The sequence below is a fragment of the Dipodomys merriami genome, unplaced genomic scaffold, assembly GCF_024711535.1.
Source record: "Dipodomys merriami isolate MVZ:Mamm:240054 unplaced genomic scaffold, mDipMer1.0.p SCAF_2, whole genome shotgun sequence".
Classification (NCBI taxonomy): domain Eukaryota; kingdom Metazoa; phylum Chordata; class Mammalia; order Rodentia; family Heteromyidae; genus Dipodomys; species Dipodomys merriami.
The window spans coordinates 50,328,072-50,342,657 of NW_027203381.1; the positions used below are offsets into that span (position 1 = coordinate 50,328,072).

General features: G+C 38.6%; 1 protein-coding gene across 2 annotated transcripts in view; it reads left to right on the plus strand.

Moving 5' to 3' along the window:
* Ptpn2 (protein tyrosine phosphatase non-receptor type 2) overlaps nt 1–14,586 on the plus strand; it is an 89,452-nt gene that overhangs the window by 71,699 nt on the left and 3,167 nt on the right. The window contains exons 7-9 of one of the 2 annotated variants that reach the window (XM_070029596.1): nt 384–536; nt 3,755–3,936; nt 8,951–10,807. In XM_070029596.1, the coding sequence (XP_069885697.1) occupies nt 384–536; nt 3,755–3,936; nt 8,951–9,158 (543 nt within the window). In that variant the 3' untranslated portion in view covers nt 9,159–10,807. Of the gene's footprint in view, nt 1–383; nt 537–3,754; nt 3,937–8,950; nt 10,808–14,586 lie in introns of those variants that run through there. The other variant, XM_070029597.1, reaches the window with a different exon arrangement.

A 14,586-nucleotide genomic window follows, 5' to 3' on the forward strand; every position in this document is an offset into this window, starting at 1 on the left:
GGACTGGTCATAAGTCCTTCCTTTGACCAATTATTAGCCAGAGTAAATGGCATTACTATGGCTTGTAATTAGTTATGAGTCATTTAAGAATAAAAATTCTTTACTATGGAAGTGGTGCTGTGGCTCAGGTGGTAGAGCGCTAACCTTGAGCTGAAGAACTGAGGGACAGCGCCCAGGCAGAGTTCAAGCCCCATGACCGACCCAAAAAAAAAAAATCCTTTACTACATGAAAAATTGAGGTGTGACAAGAAAAGAGTAGATAGGGGAATGCATTAAATTATTCTTGAAGAGTCAATGCTTTTCTAGAATCTAGCATTGATCTTGTATTGCTTTTGTTTGCTGTACTCTAATAATAAAAAATACTTGATTTATTTTACTTACAGATGGAAAAAGGAGATGATATTAACATTAAACAAGTGTTACTGAATATGAGAAAATACCGAATGGGACTTATTCAGACACCAGATCAACTCAGATTCTCTTATATGGCCATTATAGAAGGAGCAAAGTGTATAAAGGGAGATTCAAATATACAGGTAAACTTTTATTGGGGACAATACCTGTTTGATAATTTGTGTGTGATGTCTCATATCTGTAATCCTAGTTACTTGGGAGTTAGGAACAGAAGGAACAGAAATTTGAGCTCAGTTCTGACAAGAAGGAACAAGACACTCTTCTTGAACAAAACGACTATCTGCATGGCTCAAGTGGTAAAGCACTTGCTGAGCAGGTACAAGTCCCTGAGTTCAATCCCTAGTACTACAATATAAGAAAAAGTTATTAAATATAATTCACATCAATAAACTATACCTAAGCCCTTATCTTGTCCTTTCCAAAAACTATTTAAGTTAATGTGGTAAAGTTAAAGCTGGCTGTCTTAAAATTATAATTTTTTTTTTTTTTTCGGTTATGGGTCCTGAACTATGGGCCTGGGCGCTGTCCCTGAGCTCTTTAGCTCAAGGCTAGCACTCTACCATTTGAGCCACAGCACCACTTCTGGCTTTTTCTGTTTATGTAGTGCTGAGGGCCTCATGCATGCAAGGCAAGTACTCTACCACTGTGCTACCTTTCCAGCCCCCTGTTTGTATTTTGACATAGGGTCTCACTAAGTAGTCCAAGCTAGGCTCAAATTTTTAATCCTCTGCCTCAACTTCCTGTGTGCTTGGATTACAATCATGCACCATCACAGCTCAGTAAAACCATTTAATAAATACTTTTTGAAGTTATCCTGTGACTGAAATTAGTGAGCTTTTAGAGACTCAGGTCATAATGTGGAGTTTATAGTAAGTATAGTCAACCCAGACTGTCTGCCACAGCTCTACTTTGGGATTTGTGGTGGTTAATTGAAGAGAAGCATCTCACAGACTTTCCTTCCCCAGTCTGGCTTTGCTTCAGTCTTCAGATCTCAGCCTCCTCAGTTTACTGGTGTGAGCTACCAATGTCTGGCTAGAGGTTTGGTTTTTGGTTTTTGTTCTTTTTTTTCTAAATATACAAGGTTTAGTGTCTTATACAAAAGTAACTCCAAGGAGTAAATGCTCTGTAAGTTGTAGCATTTATATCTTTGTTTAAAACCATTACATTCTTCAGGCAGTAAGAGTATCGTCCCATGCTTTTTTCTTTTCCACAGTACTAGGGCTTGAATTCAGGCCTAACGCTTGATAGGCAGGTGCTCTATGCTGAGCCATGCTCCATCTTTTTTTTGCACTTTTTTGCACTTTCTGCCCAAGCATGTGCCTGGTTTGTGCTCAACCTATTTTAGGCATCATTCTGTAGTTGGGAAACCCGGCATGTGCCACTGCACCCAACTATTGGTTGAGAAAGGGCACATAAAGATTTTTTTCTGATGAGGCTGGCCTCAAACAATAATCCTCTCAATCTCAGCCTCCCAAGTAGGTAAGATTACAGGGATGAGCCATTGACTTATTTTAATTAGGGACAAGTCATTTGGGCCAGTGTAAAAGTCAGTGATGATTAAAAAAACCCACTGTCTTCTATTGCTGTCACTGCTTACATTGTGTTTCATGGCAGATAGTAGCTGATAATTGTATCCCCAGCCTATGTAAAGTTTAAGAGACTGTGGCTCCAGAACCTGTCATTCTTTTTCTATAAAACTGTCACTGTTTTCATCTTTAGGGGCCCAGATAAACGTTGTGCTTCTTCCTCCAACTTGACATTGGTGTCAACATGGTACCAGGCTCAGAACACACCAACTCATTGGCCACCATAGTGGTCTAAGTAGGTGATGGCCTCCTCTTTTATTGAAGGAAACTAAAAATTTTTCTTCCTCTCAGTTTGAGCCCTAAATTTTGTTATCATCAGTTCTCAATCTCAGGTGTGCTGGAGGGCATTTCTAAGCCCTGGGCTAACTGAGGAACTGCTAGTTTGCCTGGTAGAAACAACGAGATTAAAGTCCTTAGACATCATAGGGATCTGCTTGGAGATATGTTGAATTTTGCTGAGACTGTAAAGAGACCAGGAGCGGGAAGACACTTGATCACGTGTTGCATGCCTGGGTGTGGTTATATACACTCACAATCCTAGCACTTCGGAGGCTGAGATAATGGGATCTTGAGTTTGAGACCAGGTTGGGCTACATACATAGTAAGATACTGTCTCAACAAAAAAGTTAAGCAAAACCTTAACAACTGACTAAAATTTTATGACAATGCTTTAACGAAATCCTAATGTAGTTCGTTTCAAATAGGCAAAAGTCCATTCGATTTTATTAAAGTGATTCTATTCAACTATACAATAAGGTATGTAAGTTATAAATGTTTCATTTTAAAACTTGAACTTAAAATAAGCCTAGTTATAAGAGCTATGGTATGATAAAATGCCTTTTTTTTTTATTAATTTATATACTGAAGAGTATTTTAAGTGAGTAGTACTTGATTTGAACTAAGCAGACCACTTGTACCATTTTGCCAGCACTTTGTGGGTTTTTTTGTTTGTTTGGTTTTTGTTTTTGTTTTTGAGATAGGCTCTTGCTTAATGCTCAGGTAGGCCTGAACTATGATCCTCCTGTTTGTTCTTCTCCCCATTGCTAATGACCGGCAGAAGCCACCATATACAACCATTGGTCAATATAGAGTCTTGCTACCTGTTTTTGCCCAGGTTGGCCTTGAAGCACCAGCCCCCAATGTTTGTCTTCCTAGTTGTAAGGATTACAGACTTAAGCCATCATGCCTGGCCAGAGATAGTCTTTTTTTTTTTTTTTTTTTTTCTTTTGTTGGTTATGGGGCTTAAACTCTGGATTTGGGCGTTGTCCCTTCAGCTCAAGGCAAGCCCTCTACTGCATGAGCCACAGCGCCACAGCTCCACTTCCGGTTTTCTAGTGGGTTTTTATTGGAGATAAGAGTTTCACGGCCTTGCCTGCCCAGGCTGGCTTTGAATCGTGATCTTCAGATCTCAGCCTCCAGACTAGCTAGAATTATAGGCGTGAGCCACTGGCACCTGCCAGATATTCTTAATGTGAATAATTTCAGTTTATAAATACTTTTGGGGGGCTAGGAAGGTGGCTCAGTGGTAGAGCGCTTGCCTTGCATGCCTGAGGCCCTAGGTTCGATTCCTCAGCACCACAAAAGCAAAAAGAAAAAAGTGGTGCTGTGGCTCAAGTGGTAGAGCGCTAGCCTTGAGCTGAAGAGCTGAGGGACAGCGCCCAGGCCCAGAGTTCAGGCGCCAGAACCGGACCCAAAAAAAATACTTTTGGTTTAAGGAAAACTGTAGTGTTTGCATTTGTTTTTCTCTTTCCTAGAAACGGTGGAAAGAACTTTCTAAAGAAGACTTAAGTCCTGCTTTCGATCATTCACCGAACAAAATAATCATTGAAAAGTATAATGGGAACAGACAAGGTCTAGAAGAAGAGAAACTGACAGGTGACCGGTGTACAGGACTTTCCTCTAAAATGCAAGATACTGTGGAGGAAAGCAGCGAGAGGTAAAGAGTCCTATAATTGCCTACTCAAATGAGGCTCTTTATTTTAATAAATTTAGTGGGTGTAAAGTAATACTATCTCTATTGAATTAAGATAAATTCATTTCTTATGTAAAGGTTTTTAATTATGGGTGGTGACATAATTACTCTCAAAGAGCTTTCAAGCCTAGTAACAATATGAAGAAGAAACAATATGAAGTATGTAGTTAATGTAATATGGTGCTAAAATCATTAGCATGGTACAGAAAATAGTGAAAGTTAAACATATTTCTGTTGGTAGAAAAATAAAAGCATCTTTTTCCTCATATATGAAATTCCCTTTTTCTGCTTTTTGATTTTCGAATGTACATGAGTAGGTAAACCATAAAATGAAAAAAAAAATTTTTTAAGACCTATATTTCCAAGGCTCTAAGTTCCCCATACAGGATGGGAAGCAGATATGTTGAGGTATAAATCACTTAGTAAACAAGTTCTATTCTTCCTCTCTCACTCTCATTCTGAATGTCTTTTTTTTTTCTGTGAAATAAACTTTTTACAGTGGGGCTGGGAAGGTGGCTCAATGGTAGAGTAGTGCTTGCCTGGCATGCACGAGGCCCTGAGTTCCATTCCTCAGCACCACATAAGCAGAAAAAGCTGGAAGTGGCGCTGTGACTCAAGTGTAGAACACTAGCCTTGAGCTAAAGAGCTGAGGGACAGTGCTCAGGCCCAGAGTTCAGGCCCCACAACTGACAAAGAAAAAACTTTACTGTGGGAAATTTTATGTTGTAGTTATGTTTCTTACATTGAGATTTTAAAGGGTACTGTGAAAATCATCAAGGTTTCCCATACATTATAGCTTTACTTCTGTATTTTCTAATACAAAAATTGGGTTGGTTTAGTAGAGCTAAGATTTAGTATACTTAAGATTCTGGGCTCAATTCTCAGCACTAGAAGAAAACAAAATTGTGACTGAAATTTCAGAAAAGGTAATATTTCAGTATATGGCCTTAGTAACTGTATACTACAAGTACTATAAGTAAAAGTAATACATGCTTATTTGTTCATTTTTGGCCTTAAATATTAATACTTTTACCTCAGGAAGTTATATTATTTTAAATAAATTGCATTATCTTTTTCAGTAATAATAGTCACAAACTCCATATTATTGTTTGCTTTTTCCTTTTAGGCAATACTGTGTGTGCAGAATTAAGGAAAGCAAGTTTAATACCTGAATTGGTGTTCTTAGTATTTAACAAGTGTTTTAAATACACAGAGCAGTCATATTAGCAGTCCCAATTAAACTTCTCCTTGTCCATGTTTTACAATATAGAGAAGGTTTAAGTAAAATCACTCAGGAGTTCTAAAGTGATTACAGAAAATTTTCAATGCAGTGTGTGTGTGATGTTTGCTAGCACATGCATTCACATTTTGTTTTGGTTTTTTTCTTCCCTCAGAGATAGATTAAAATCACTGCTTGTTTAAAAGCACAGTGATGATCCCAACAACAAAGGAAGGGTTCTAAGCAGAAATAACTAGTTGAAACAGGAAAATTATAGAACTATAAAAGGGGAAGATGAGGAGATAAAGCATCAAAAAAGATTCTGTTTTTGAGCTTTGTTACTCAGAACCAAATAATTTGGATTTTTGTTTTTTGAGACAGAGTCTCACCATGTAGTACAGTTTGGCCTCAAGCTTGTAATCTTTCTGTTAGCTTATAAGTGATAAGATTGCAAGTCTGTACCACCAAAGCTAGCTAGATATGTTTTAATTTTTTTATTATGAAAATACCGTACAGAGGAGTTACAATTACCTGGGCAAGATAATGAGTACATTTCTTTTTTTTGGTCGGTCATGGGGCTTGAACTCTGGGCCTGGGCGCTGTCCCTCAGCTCTTCAGCTCAAGGCCAGTGCTCTACCACTTGAGCTATAGCGCCACTTCCGGTTTTCTGGTGGTTTAGTGGAGACAGGAGTCTCACGGTCTCTCCTGCCCGGGCTGGCTTTGAACCGCGATCCTCAGATCTCAGCCTCCTGAGTAGCTAGGATTACATGAGTACATTTCTTATTAAGCATTGTTGCTTCCTCCTATCCCTTCCCATATCCTGCTCCCCCCATATGCCCCCCCCCCCCCGCCAAAGTTGTAAAGTTCATACATCTCATTGTTGCAATGGGTCCACCTGTATCCCTATTTAAACGATTTGTTTTTTCCCTTCCCCTCCTCATATATTTTTTGTGTGCTTTTCATAGGGCTCGAACTCAAGGCTGGGGCACTGTTCCTGAGCTTTTTTCTTAAAGCTAGTGCAGTATCACTTAAAACACAGCTCCACTTCTGGCTTTAGACTCAATAAATTTTATGGGGTTTTTTTGGTGTTGTTTTTTGGGGGGGTCAAGTTGGGGCCTGAACTCTGGGCCTGGGCGCTGTCCCTCAGCTCTTCAGCTCAAGGTTAGCGCTCTACCACTTGAGCCACAGCGCCACTTTCGGCTTTTTTCTTTTTGCTTATGTGGTGCTGAGGAATCGAACCCAGGGCCTCATGCATGCAAGGCAAGCGCTCTACCACTGAGCCACCTTCCCAGCCCCTCTTCATGTACTTTTATATTTGTCATGATTAATTTTCAGTTCAGAGAGTGAATTCTGAGTAATAACTTGCATAGGTCATAATATGTCTCTCAAAAAGTTTTTTACAAAATTTTTTTTACATAAACAGGTATTTCTCATTATTTGAACTAATCTAAATATTTAACACCATAGACTACAAAGATAGTTCACAAGTTGCTAATACCTTGTGAGGGGAAAAGAAGCACCCAAATTGGCAAACTGTTAGTAAATTGCTAATTAAATAGTCTAAATTCCATAAGATTGAAGGTGTATAGAGGTGAAAGAGGAGAATTAAACAGAATAGGAATGAGAGGTAACAGTGTTAATTGGACAATTCTGAAAAGATTTTGCATTCATAAACCTGTTTCTCCATTCTCTTGGGTAAATAACTAGAAGTAGTGAGTCCTGTAATAATTCCACATTTAACATTTTGAGGAACTGTCTGATAATTCTATACATCCCCTAACAACTCTATTTCTGTCATATATGAAAGTTCCACTTTACCAAAGACATGTGACACAAAATATTCTAACAGGTAGTACATGTCCAGATTTCTCCAGCTGATTAAGAAGTCTTCTGTATAGCTTTTTATAGTTATTCTATCATTTTATTACTTTTTTAAAGTAATTATACAAACAGGTTTCAAGATGTACAAGTCGTTATGTCGAAAAACGAACTTTACAACTTTGGTGGGGGGCGGGACTGGGCAGGGGGAGGATACAAAGGGACGGGAAGGGGAAACAAAGCAGGAGGCTACAAAAGAGGTTTCAATTGTACAAGGGGGTTTCAATTTGTATAGCTTTTTTTTCTGGAAATACAATTAATATCTTACAGTACATAGTTGTCAGGCAAACTCTTAGAATCCCAACTGTGTAAAGATGGATCACAGTTTGAGATAAGCTCATGTAAAAAGTCAAATGAGACTCCACCTGAACAAACAAGCCAGTCATGTGTAATCCCAGGTACACAGGAAGCTCTTGATGATCATGGTCCTCAACTGGCCCTGGGCAAAAATTGTGAGACACTATCGGAAAAATAAAGCAAAAAAGAGCTTGAGTGGTATAGTGCGTGCCAAAAGAGAGAGGCCCTGTGTTCAAACCATTGTATCACCAAAAACAAAAATAAAAGGATCTTGTTCAAGATCAGCTAAACTACATAGTGAAACCCTATCTCAAAACACAAAAATAATTCAGTATCTAATCAAGGATCCTGCATTGCATTTAATTGATAGGATTCTTTGGTCTACTTTAATCAAGAATTGTTCTCCAGATACTTTTTCTCCTTTGCTTATTAATTTGCTGTCTTTCAGATTGCTCTACAATTTGGGTTTCTCTAATCATCTTTTTTTATGGATATGAGAGAACTTTTTGGCCAGGAAAAAGTTCTTTCTTAATATAGTAGGCATTGAAGAAGCAACCAAGATTTTTGTTTAAGCTGCATATTTAGATCTGTGCTTTGGAAACATTTACTGGAAGAACTCAAAAACTGGCAGGGCTTTTTCCATAACACATATGATAAGTAAACAGAGGGAGTTAGATTTTGTGACATTTTAAAAAGTGAAATGACTAGCATATTGCCATTGGACATTCTTAGTCCTAGGACTAAGGGTCAGAGCCAGAACTAAAAGTTCTGTATTAAACAATTTCCAAGATGCTAGAAACATATATGTGGACAAGCAGGAGCATAAGTGCTCACACAGCATAATAGTCAGCCCAGCTGGAGCTGGGCTCGGTGGTAGAGTGCTTGCCTTACATGCATGAGGCCCTGGGTTCTATTCCTCAGCACCACATAAGCCGAAAAAAGCTGGAAGTGGTGCCATGGCTCAAATGGTAGAGCACTAGTCTTAAACTGAAGATCTAACAGCACCCAGGTCCAAACACTGACCAAAAAAAAACAAAAAACAATAATAGTCATGCAAACAAGCAGTTTTTACCAAGGATATTTATGATGACCAGGTGCAAAAGAGAGCCAGATACCGGAGAACCTGTTGTCTTCCCCTCCTGCTTCTACTGCCTGGTTGTCAATGAAAGAAAACTGATGATCACCAGTTTACTTTAAAAAAAAAAAATCATTGTTGTTATAGAGGTGATGTACAGAATGCTTACAGTTACATAAGTCAGGTAAAGAATACGTTTCTTTTTTGAAAATGTCACCCCTTCCCTCTCTATCTCAGTTTACCAGTTCACATTTTGAAAAAGAAAGTATCATGCACTTTTTCAGGTCTCATTAAAAGTATTTTTAAGATAAAACGACCAGAAATCGTTGCCGATTTATAAGAGTAAATCTCTGGAGCATTTGGAACATTGAAGCTTTCACATTTTTATTTATGTTGGAATGAGATGAAAAGTGTAGGCATATGTGGCTTTGCTGGTGCCTGGGTCCTTTGTACTGGGGTTACAGCCTTCTGAGCGTACACTTCCATTGACTTGTTTTTATCTCTTACAGTGTTCTACGGAAACGTATTCGAGAGGACCGAAAGGCTACCACAGCTCAGAAGGTGCAGCAGATGAAACAGAGGCTAAATGAGACTGAACGAAAAAGAAAAAGGTGGTTATATTGGCAACCTATTCTCACTAAGATTGGGTTTGTGTCAGTCATTTTGGTTGGCACTTTGATTGGCTGGACACTGTTTTTTCACCAACGTGTCCTATAAATAAAGTTTTGCCTGGCAAGCTTCTGCACTAGTAACTGACAGTGCTGCGTTAATCTCAAGGGTTTGTTTGTTAGCAGCAAATGCCTCATACCCAAAATCGGTGCAGTAGAATAGACATCAGCCAGATAAGTGATATTTACAGTCACAGGCCCAGCATCTCAGGATCTTCACTGCAGGTTCCTCTGAAACCCAAACTGTAAACTACTCTAAAATAAAGACATTGGTGTTTGTGAAAAACTGGTACATTTTGCAGCTGTATTCACACATGTCAAACGTAATATTTTACCTGACCAACATTGAGAAATCCTTTATTACAAGGATTGGTTTTGGAGGCTATCTGGATTTTAACCTGCATTTGATATAAGCAATAAATGTTGTGGTTTTATCTACATTATTAATGGAAAGAAAATGTCATTTAAATGTGTGTAATGTATAATGTACTGTTGACATGGGCATCAACACTTTATATACCTAACCATTTCAGGGTAAAGATAATTTTATAAGTATTTAATCTTTTGTAGTTAAGTGTACTTTTTAAAATCTCTATTTGAAGTCTTACCACAAAACAATATAAGTTGTATGTTGGTTCAATTGTATACTGGATACATTTTTCCTTTTCCTAAAAAAAGTTTGATATGAGCAGTTAGAACTGTGAATAAGCAATTTCTATGCATATTTGCATTTCCTTTATGTTTTACAGTTAGCCCTGTTTAAAAGAGAAAAGTCAAAGGCACAATGTGTATCTTTGAAGGAAAATTCTTATTGAATAGTAAAGTAACAATTTGTCAAAACTTTGTTAAAAAAAAAAAAATTGGTTTCTACCAGGTGTGGTAGTACACACCTGGGAAGCTCATGCAGAAGGATCACAAGTTTGAGGCCATCCTGAGCTACATAGTGAGTTCGAGTACAGCGTGAGCAACATAGTGAGACTCTATCTCAAAAAGAAGAAAGAAAGAAAGAAAGAAAGAAAAGAAACTGAATTCTGTAAAGCCCATGCATGATTTATACTGTTTTGGGTTTTATTTTTGTGTTTTTTGTTGTTTTTTTTTTAATTTTTGTGAAATTTTCAATGTAATTATCCTAATTTATAATTGGGGTTAGTCATGGTTTCATTTTAAGTAAAAGAAGCAGTAAACTTCAGTTCACTAGACTGAAGTTTTGAAGTAAGATTTTTTTTCAAGTTCTCTTTTCTTCAATAAATAGTGACATGATGTGTAAACCTTCCATTGTCCCTTTAACTTCTTGATGAGTATTTTTAAAAACTGTCTAATGAATTTTAACTGCTCATTTGAATCCCAACATTCCATTCAGTATTTGATTCATTCGACTTAAACCTTAACTAGATGATATAAATTTAATTGCTAGCAGACATTCAGTGGTTTTCTAACTCCATACATTGGATCTCCAAGAAGATCACCCAGAGGTAGCAGAAAGACTTCAAGCTACCAACCACAACATCCCTGCTTTGTCTCTTTTAATACAACCTGGAAATTTTCTGCTAAGGTTTAGTTGTCTTGAAGGAAGTAGCTATCATTTAAAAGTAATTTGAAAATCATTGGTATAGGGAGGTGTTTTAAATTTACTTGAATAGCTTTCCTGAATGTATCAACTGTGTGAAAGCAGGATGTAGGGGGTACTATATTAAATAAGATCTATATAACATGTGCCTGTGTCCTGATTCAGTATTACTGTGTCCTTTAACCTTGAGATGGAAAAAAGGTAAGGGAGACATTTTTTTAATGTCTTTTTGTATTAAACCTAAGTGTAGGCATCAAAATCCTATTGATTGTTAATTGGTTTTAAAGTCTTTTATCCTTGCTAAAATATGGTGTGTTACCCCAAAAGTCAAATGGGGGTAAGTCTTAGGAACGATCCACTTTAAGATCATCTTGTTTTAAGCAAAAATATGAAGACTTCTCTCAGGAAAGAAATACTGATAAGACTGTCCAGCATATTGCTGGATGACTTCTTTGTTAGGTTCAGCACTGCTCTTTATCTACGTTTTGTCCTACTAGACATATGGTAGTATATTTTTAAAATCACAGCATACTGGACATTCAGTGACCTTCAAGAGCCAATCTGCTTTCTCCTCTGAGCAGATCTTTGAGGATAATGGTGACAAGTGAAAACTTTAAACAGGTTAACAGTTTACCAATACTGGTATTTTTCAGGGGTGCTAACTACAATGTGGTAATAGGTGATGGGTGATCATCATCTCAGTCCTGTACTGGTTGGGGAGACAGAAACATGTGGCTTCCAATCATGGCCAGAGGAAGGAAGTTAACAGTCCTTGGTGGGGCCTGCATCTATGAATATTGTTGCCCTAGTCTGCATAGAATTTTTCCAAGTGTATCAGATGTTAAAAGTTGGGTGTTGGGCCCTACGGGTTCACACATACAATCCTTGATACTCGGGAGGAGGTCTGAAGATTGTGGCTCAAAGGCAGTCTAGGAAGACAGATCTTAAGAGAATCTCCAGTTAACCAGCAAAAAGCAAGAAGTGGAGGTATGGCTCAGTAGTAGAGTGCCAGTTGTGAACAGAAAGCCAAGCCAAGTATGTGCAGCATTGAATTCCAGCCCTAGTGTGTACCCTCCCCAAAAAAAAAAAAAGTTATATAGTTTGAACCCAATCAGGTAAGTATCAAGTTTTGAATAGATTAAGGAAGGAAAGATAAGATTTTAAAATAAAACAAAACTGGGTATATTGTTTTCAGGACAGAATCTTTAATTCACATCCATCCCTGCTGCACACTGACACAACCTTCATTTAATGCTGAAGTCATGATGGGTATTCCTTTCCAAGTTTTGCCAAGCATTGTTTCATGTTGACTTGCTACTGATTTTTATCATCAGGTGTAAAAATACATTTCTCCATATTTGTCAAGTTTTCTATCCTTTCTTTTGTCTTTTTTAGCTACTCTCCCCGTGCGCCCCCCCCCCCCCCCCCCCGCATTTCCTAAAGCTTGAACTCTGGGCCTGGATGCTGCTGTCTGTCTCTGAGCTCCTTTTGCTCAAGGCTAGCACTCTACCACAGCACCACTTCTGGCTTTTTCTGTGATTGAATTGGAAATAAGAATTTTATAGACTTTCCTGCCCTGGCTGACTTTGAACCAAGATCCTCAAATCTCAGCTTCCTGAGTGGCTAACATTGCAGGCATGAGCCACCCACACCCAACTTTGATCTACTTTCATTATGTATTAGCATTGCTGTCAAAAAAGGAATAGGAAGAGGAAGGATTTTTTCTTTTTTAAGCCTGTTAATCATTTTCTGTTAACAGAGCTCAGCATAACAGGTGTGCAAGGAAATGGTGTGACTCACACTGACCTTGTATATAGTGTGCTCAGGCAAGCTAGAACTAACAGCATGAAGCATAAATCAAAAGCTACATAGGCCTTTCAAAAGTAGTTGATGGCTGGAACTGCCCTCTGGGATTTAACAGTTCTTTCTGACCTTTCAGCCTAGGTTCACAGCGATGATAGCCACCATTGATTAATTTTGAAATTGGAGAATTCTCAAAAACTGCAGCTGATTGCCTATCTTAGAGTTATCTCTGACTAGATTTTACAGAAATGGAAACTAGAACTTGATGGTATTAAAATGTTTTGGAAGCAGACCCTATTGGCTCATACTTGTAATCCTAACCACTTGGGAGGCTGAGATTGTTGAGATTATGGCTTCCAGCCAGCCCAGGGAAGTTCATGAATCCCCCTTTTCAAGTAGATGAGGTTGTAGGTACCTATCATCCTAGTTGCCAGGAAGCCTGACATGGGTGGATTATGCCTGGCAAGAAGTGAGACTATGTCAAAAATAAAAAGCAAAAACCTAGGCTGGAGGCATAGGTCAGCAGTAATAGTGTCTGGGTAGCAAGCTCAAAGCCCCAAACTCAAAACTCCACAAAAGAAGTTTTTTTGACCATTGTATAATTTCTGCCCAATTATTGTGCAGATTTAAAGATTGTGTTCATTTTTACTTTCAGATACAAATTTCTTTTTTTTTTTTCAAAGCCATTTCACTGTGTTGCCCAGGCTAGCCTTGAACTCCTTGGGCTCAGATGATTCTCCTACCTCAGCCTCCTGAACAGCTGCTACTGCAGGTGCACACCCCTGCAGCCAGCTTTCCTGTACAAACCTTAAAAGAGACCTTTTAAAATGTAATCTTAACCCAAATACCACTAAATTTGTAGACCACTTATTTGTTCGGGCAGGATTTCAAGGCTGTACTGGTTTATACTGTTTTAGCAGGTCCATACATGGATCCTGAGTGATACATAGAACCCACAGTCTAGGAAGAAAAAGTGTCTTCATTTGGCCAAATTTAATGTATCTGTCCCCTGTTTGGAACTACGATTTCAGTAGAAATCTGTCCTGCATTGCCATTTACATATTAACAACTAATAAAATGTCTTGACTTTTATAGCCCTTATTTGGCTTTGACTTTTTTTTTTTTTTTTTTTTTTTTTTTTTTTTGGTCAGTCATGGGTCTTGAACTCTGGGCCTGGGCACTGTCCCTCAGTTCTTCAGCTCAAGGCCAGCGCTCTACCCCTTGAGCCACAGGTGCCACTTCAGTTTTCTGAGTGGTTTATTGGAGATAAGAGTCCCTCAGACTTTCCTGCCCAGGCTGGCTTTGAACCGTGATCCTCAAATCTCAGCTTCCTGAGTAGTTAGGATTATAGGTATGAGCCACTAGCTCCCAGCTTGGCTTTGACTTTTTAAAGTAATGATAATGGACATAAAAATCTCATAAAATTTTGAAAAATAGAATGTAAATTTTCTTCATAATAATACATCATCTTGTGACATGAAATACAGGCCTTAGTTATTGCCTGGATGGTTTGTTGTGAACATTTGTCGTTCCGCCCTCCCCCTCCCGCCCCCCAGTTCTCATGTTTACATTTTATTCCATTTATCCTACCTGTCTTCAGAGCAGTTTTTATGAGATTGCACAGCAATCTCCTTTCCCTTGAAAGTGTACACATGGTAATGTGCCTTAGTAGAGAAACCTACCAAGGAATCCCTAGTCTCAGTACTTGGTACACATGAACAGCTCCACCCCTTGTCTTGGTCCAGATTGGAGTTGTTTGATTATTCCCCCATATTCAGGAATTGTGTAGTATTCTGAAGTGAAAAGTTGGTGAAACCTTAGCATGAGTATTGTCTTCATTTTTCTCTTGGCAGCAAGAATCTCCTGACTAGCACATTCCCATTGACCCAAAAACAATGTTGAGTCATTCTGCACAAGTGCTTTTTCTCAGCACTCTTCAGAAAAATGGCTTTCTCGGGCTGGAAAGGTGGCTCAGTGGTAGAGTGCTTGCCTGGCATGCATGAGGCCCTGGGTTTGATTCCTCAGCACCACATAAGCAGAGAAAGCCGGAAGTGACACTGTGGCTCAAGTAGTAGAGCGCTAGCCTTGAGCTGAAATGCTGATGGAC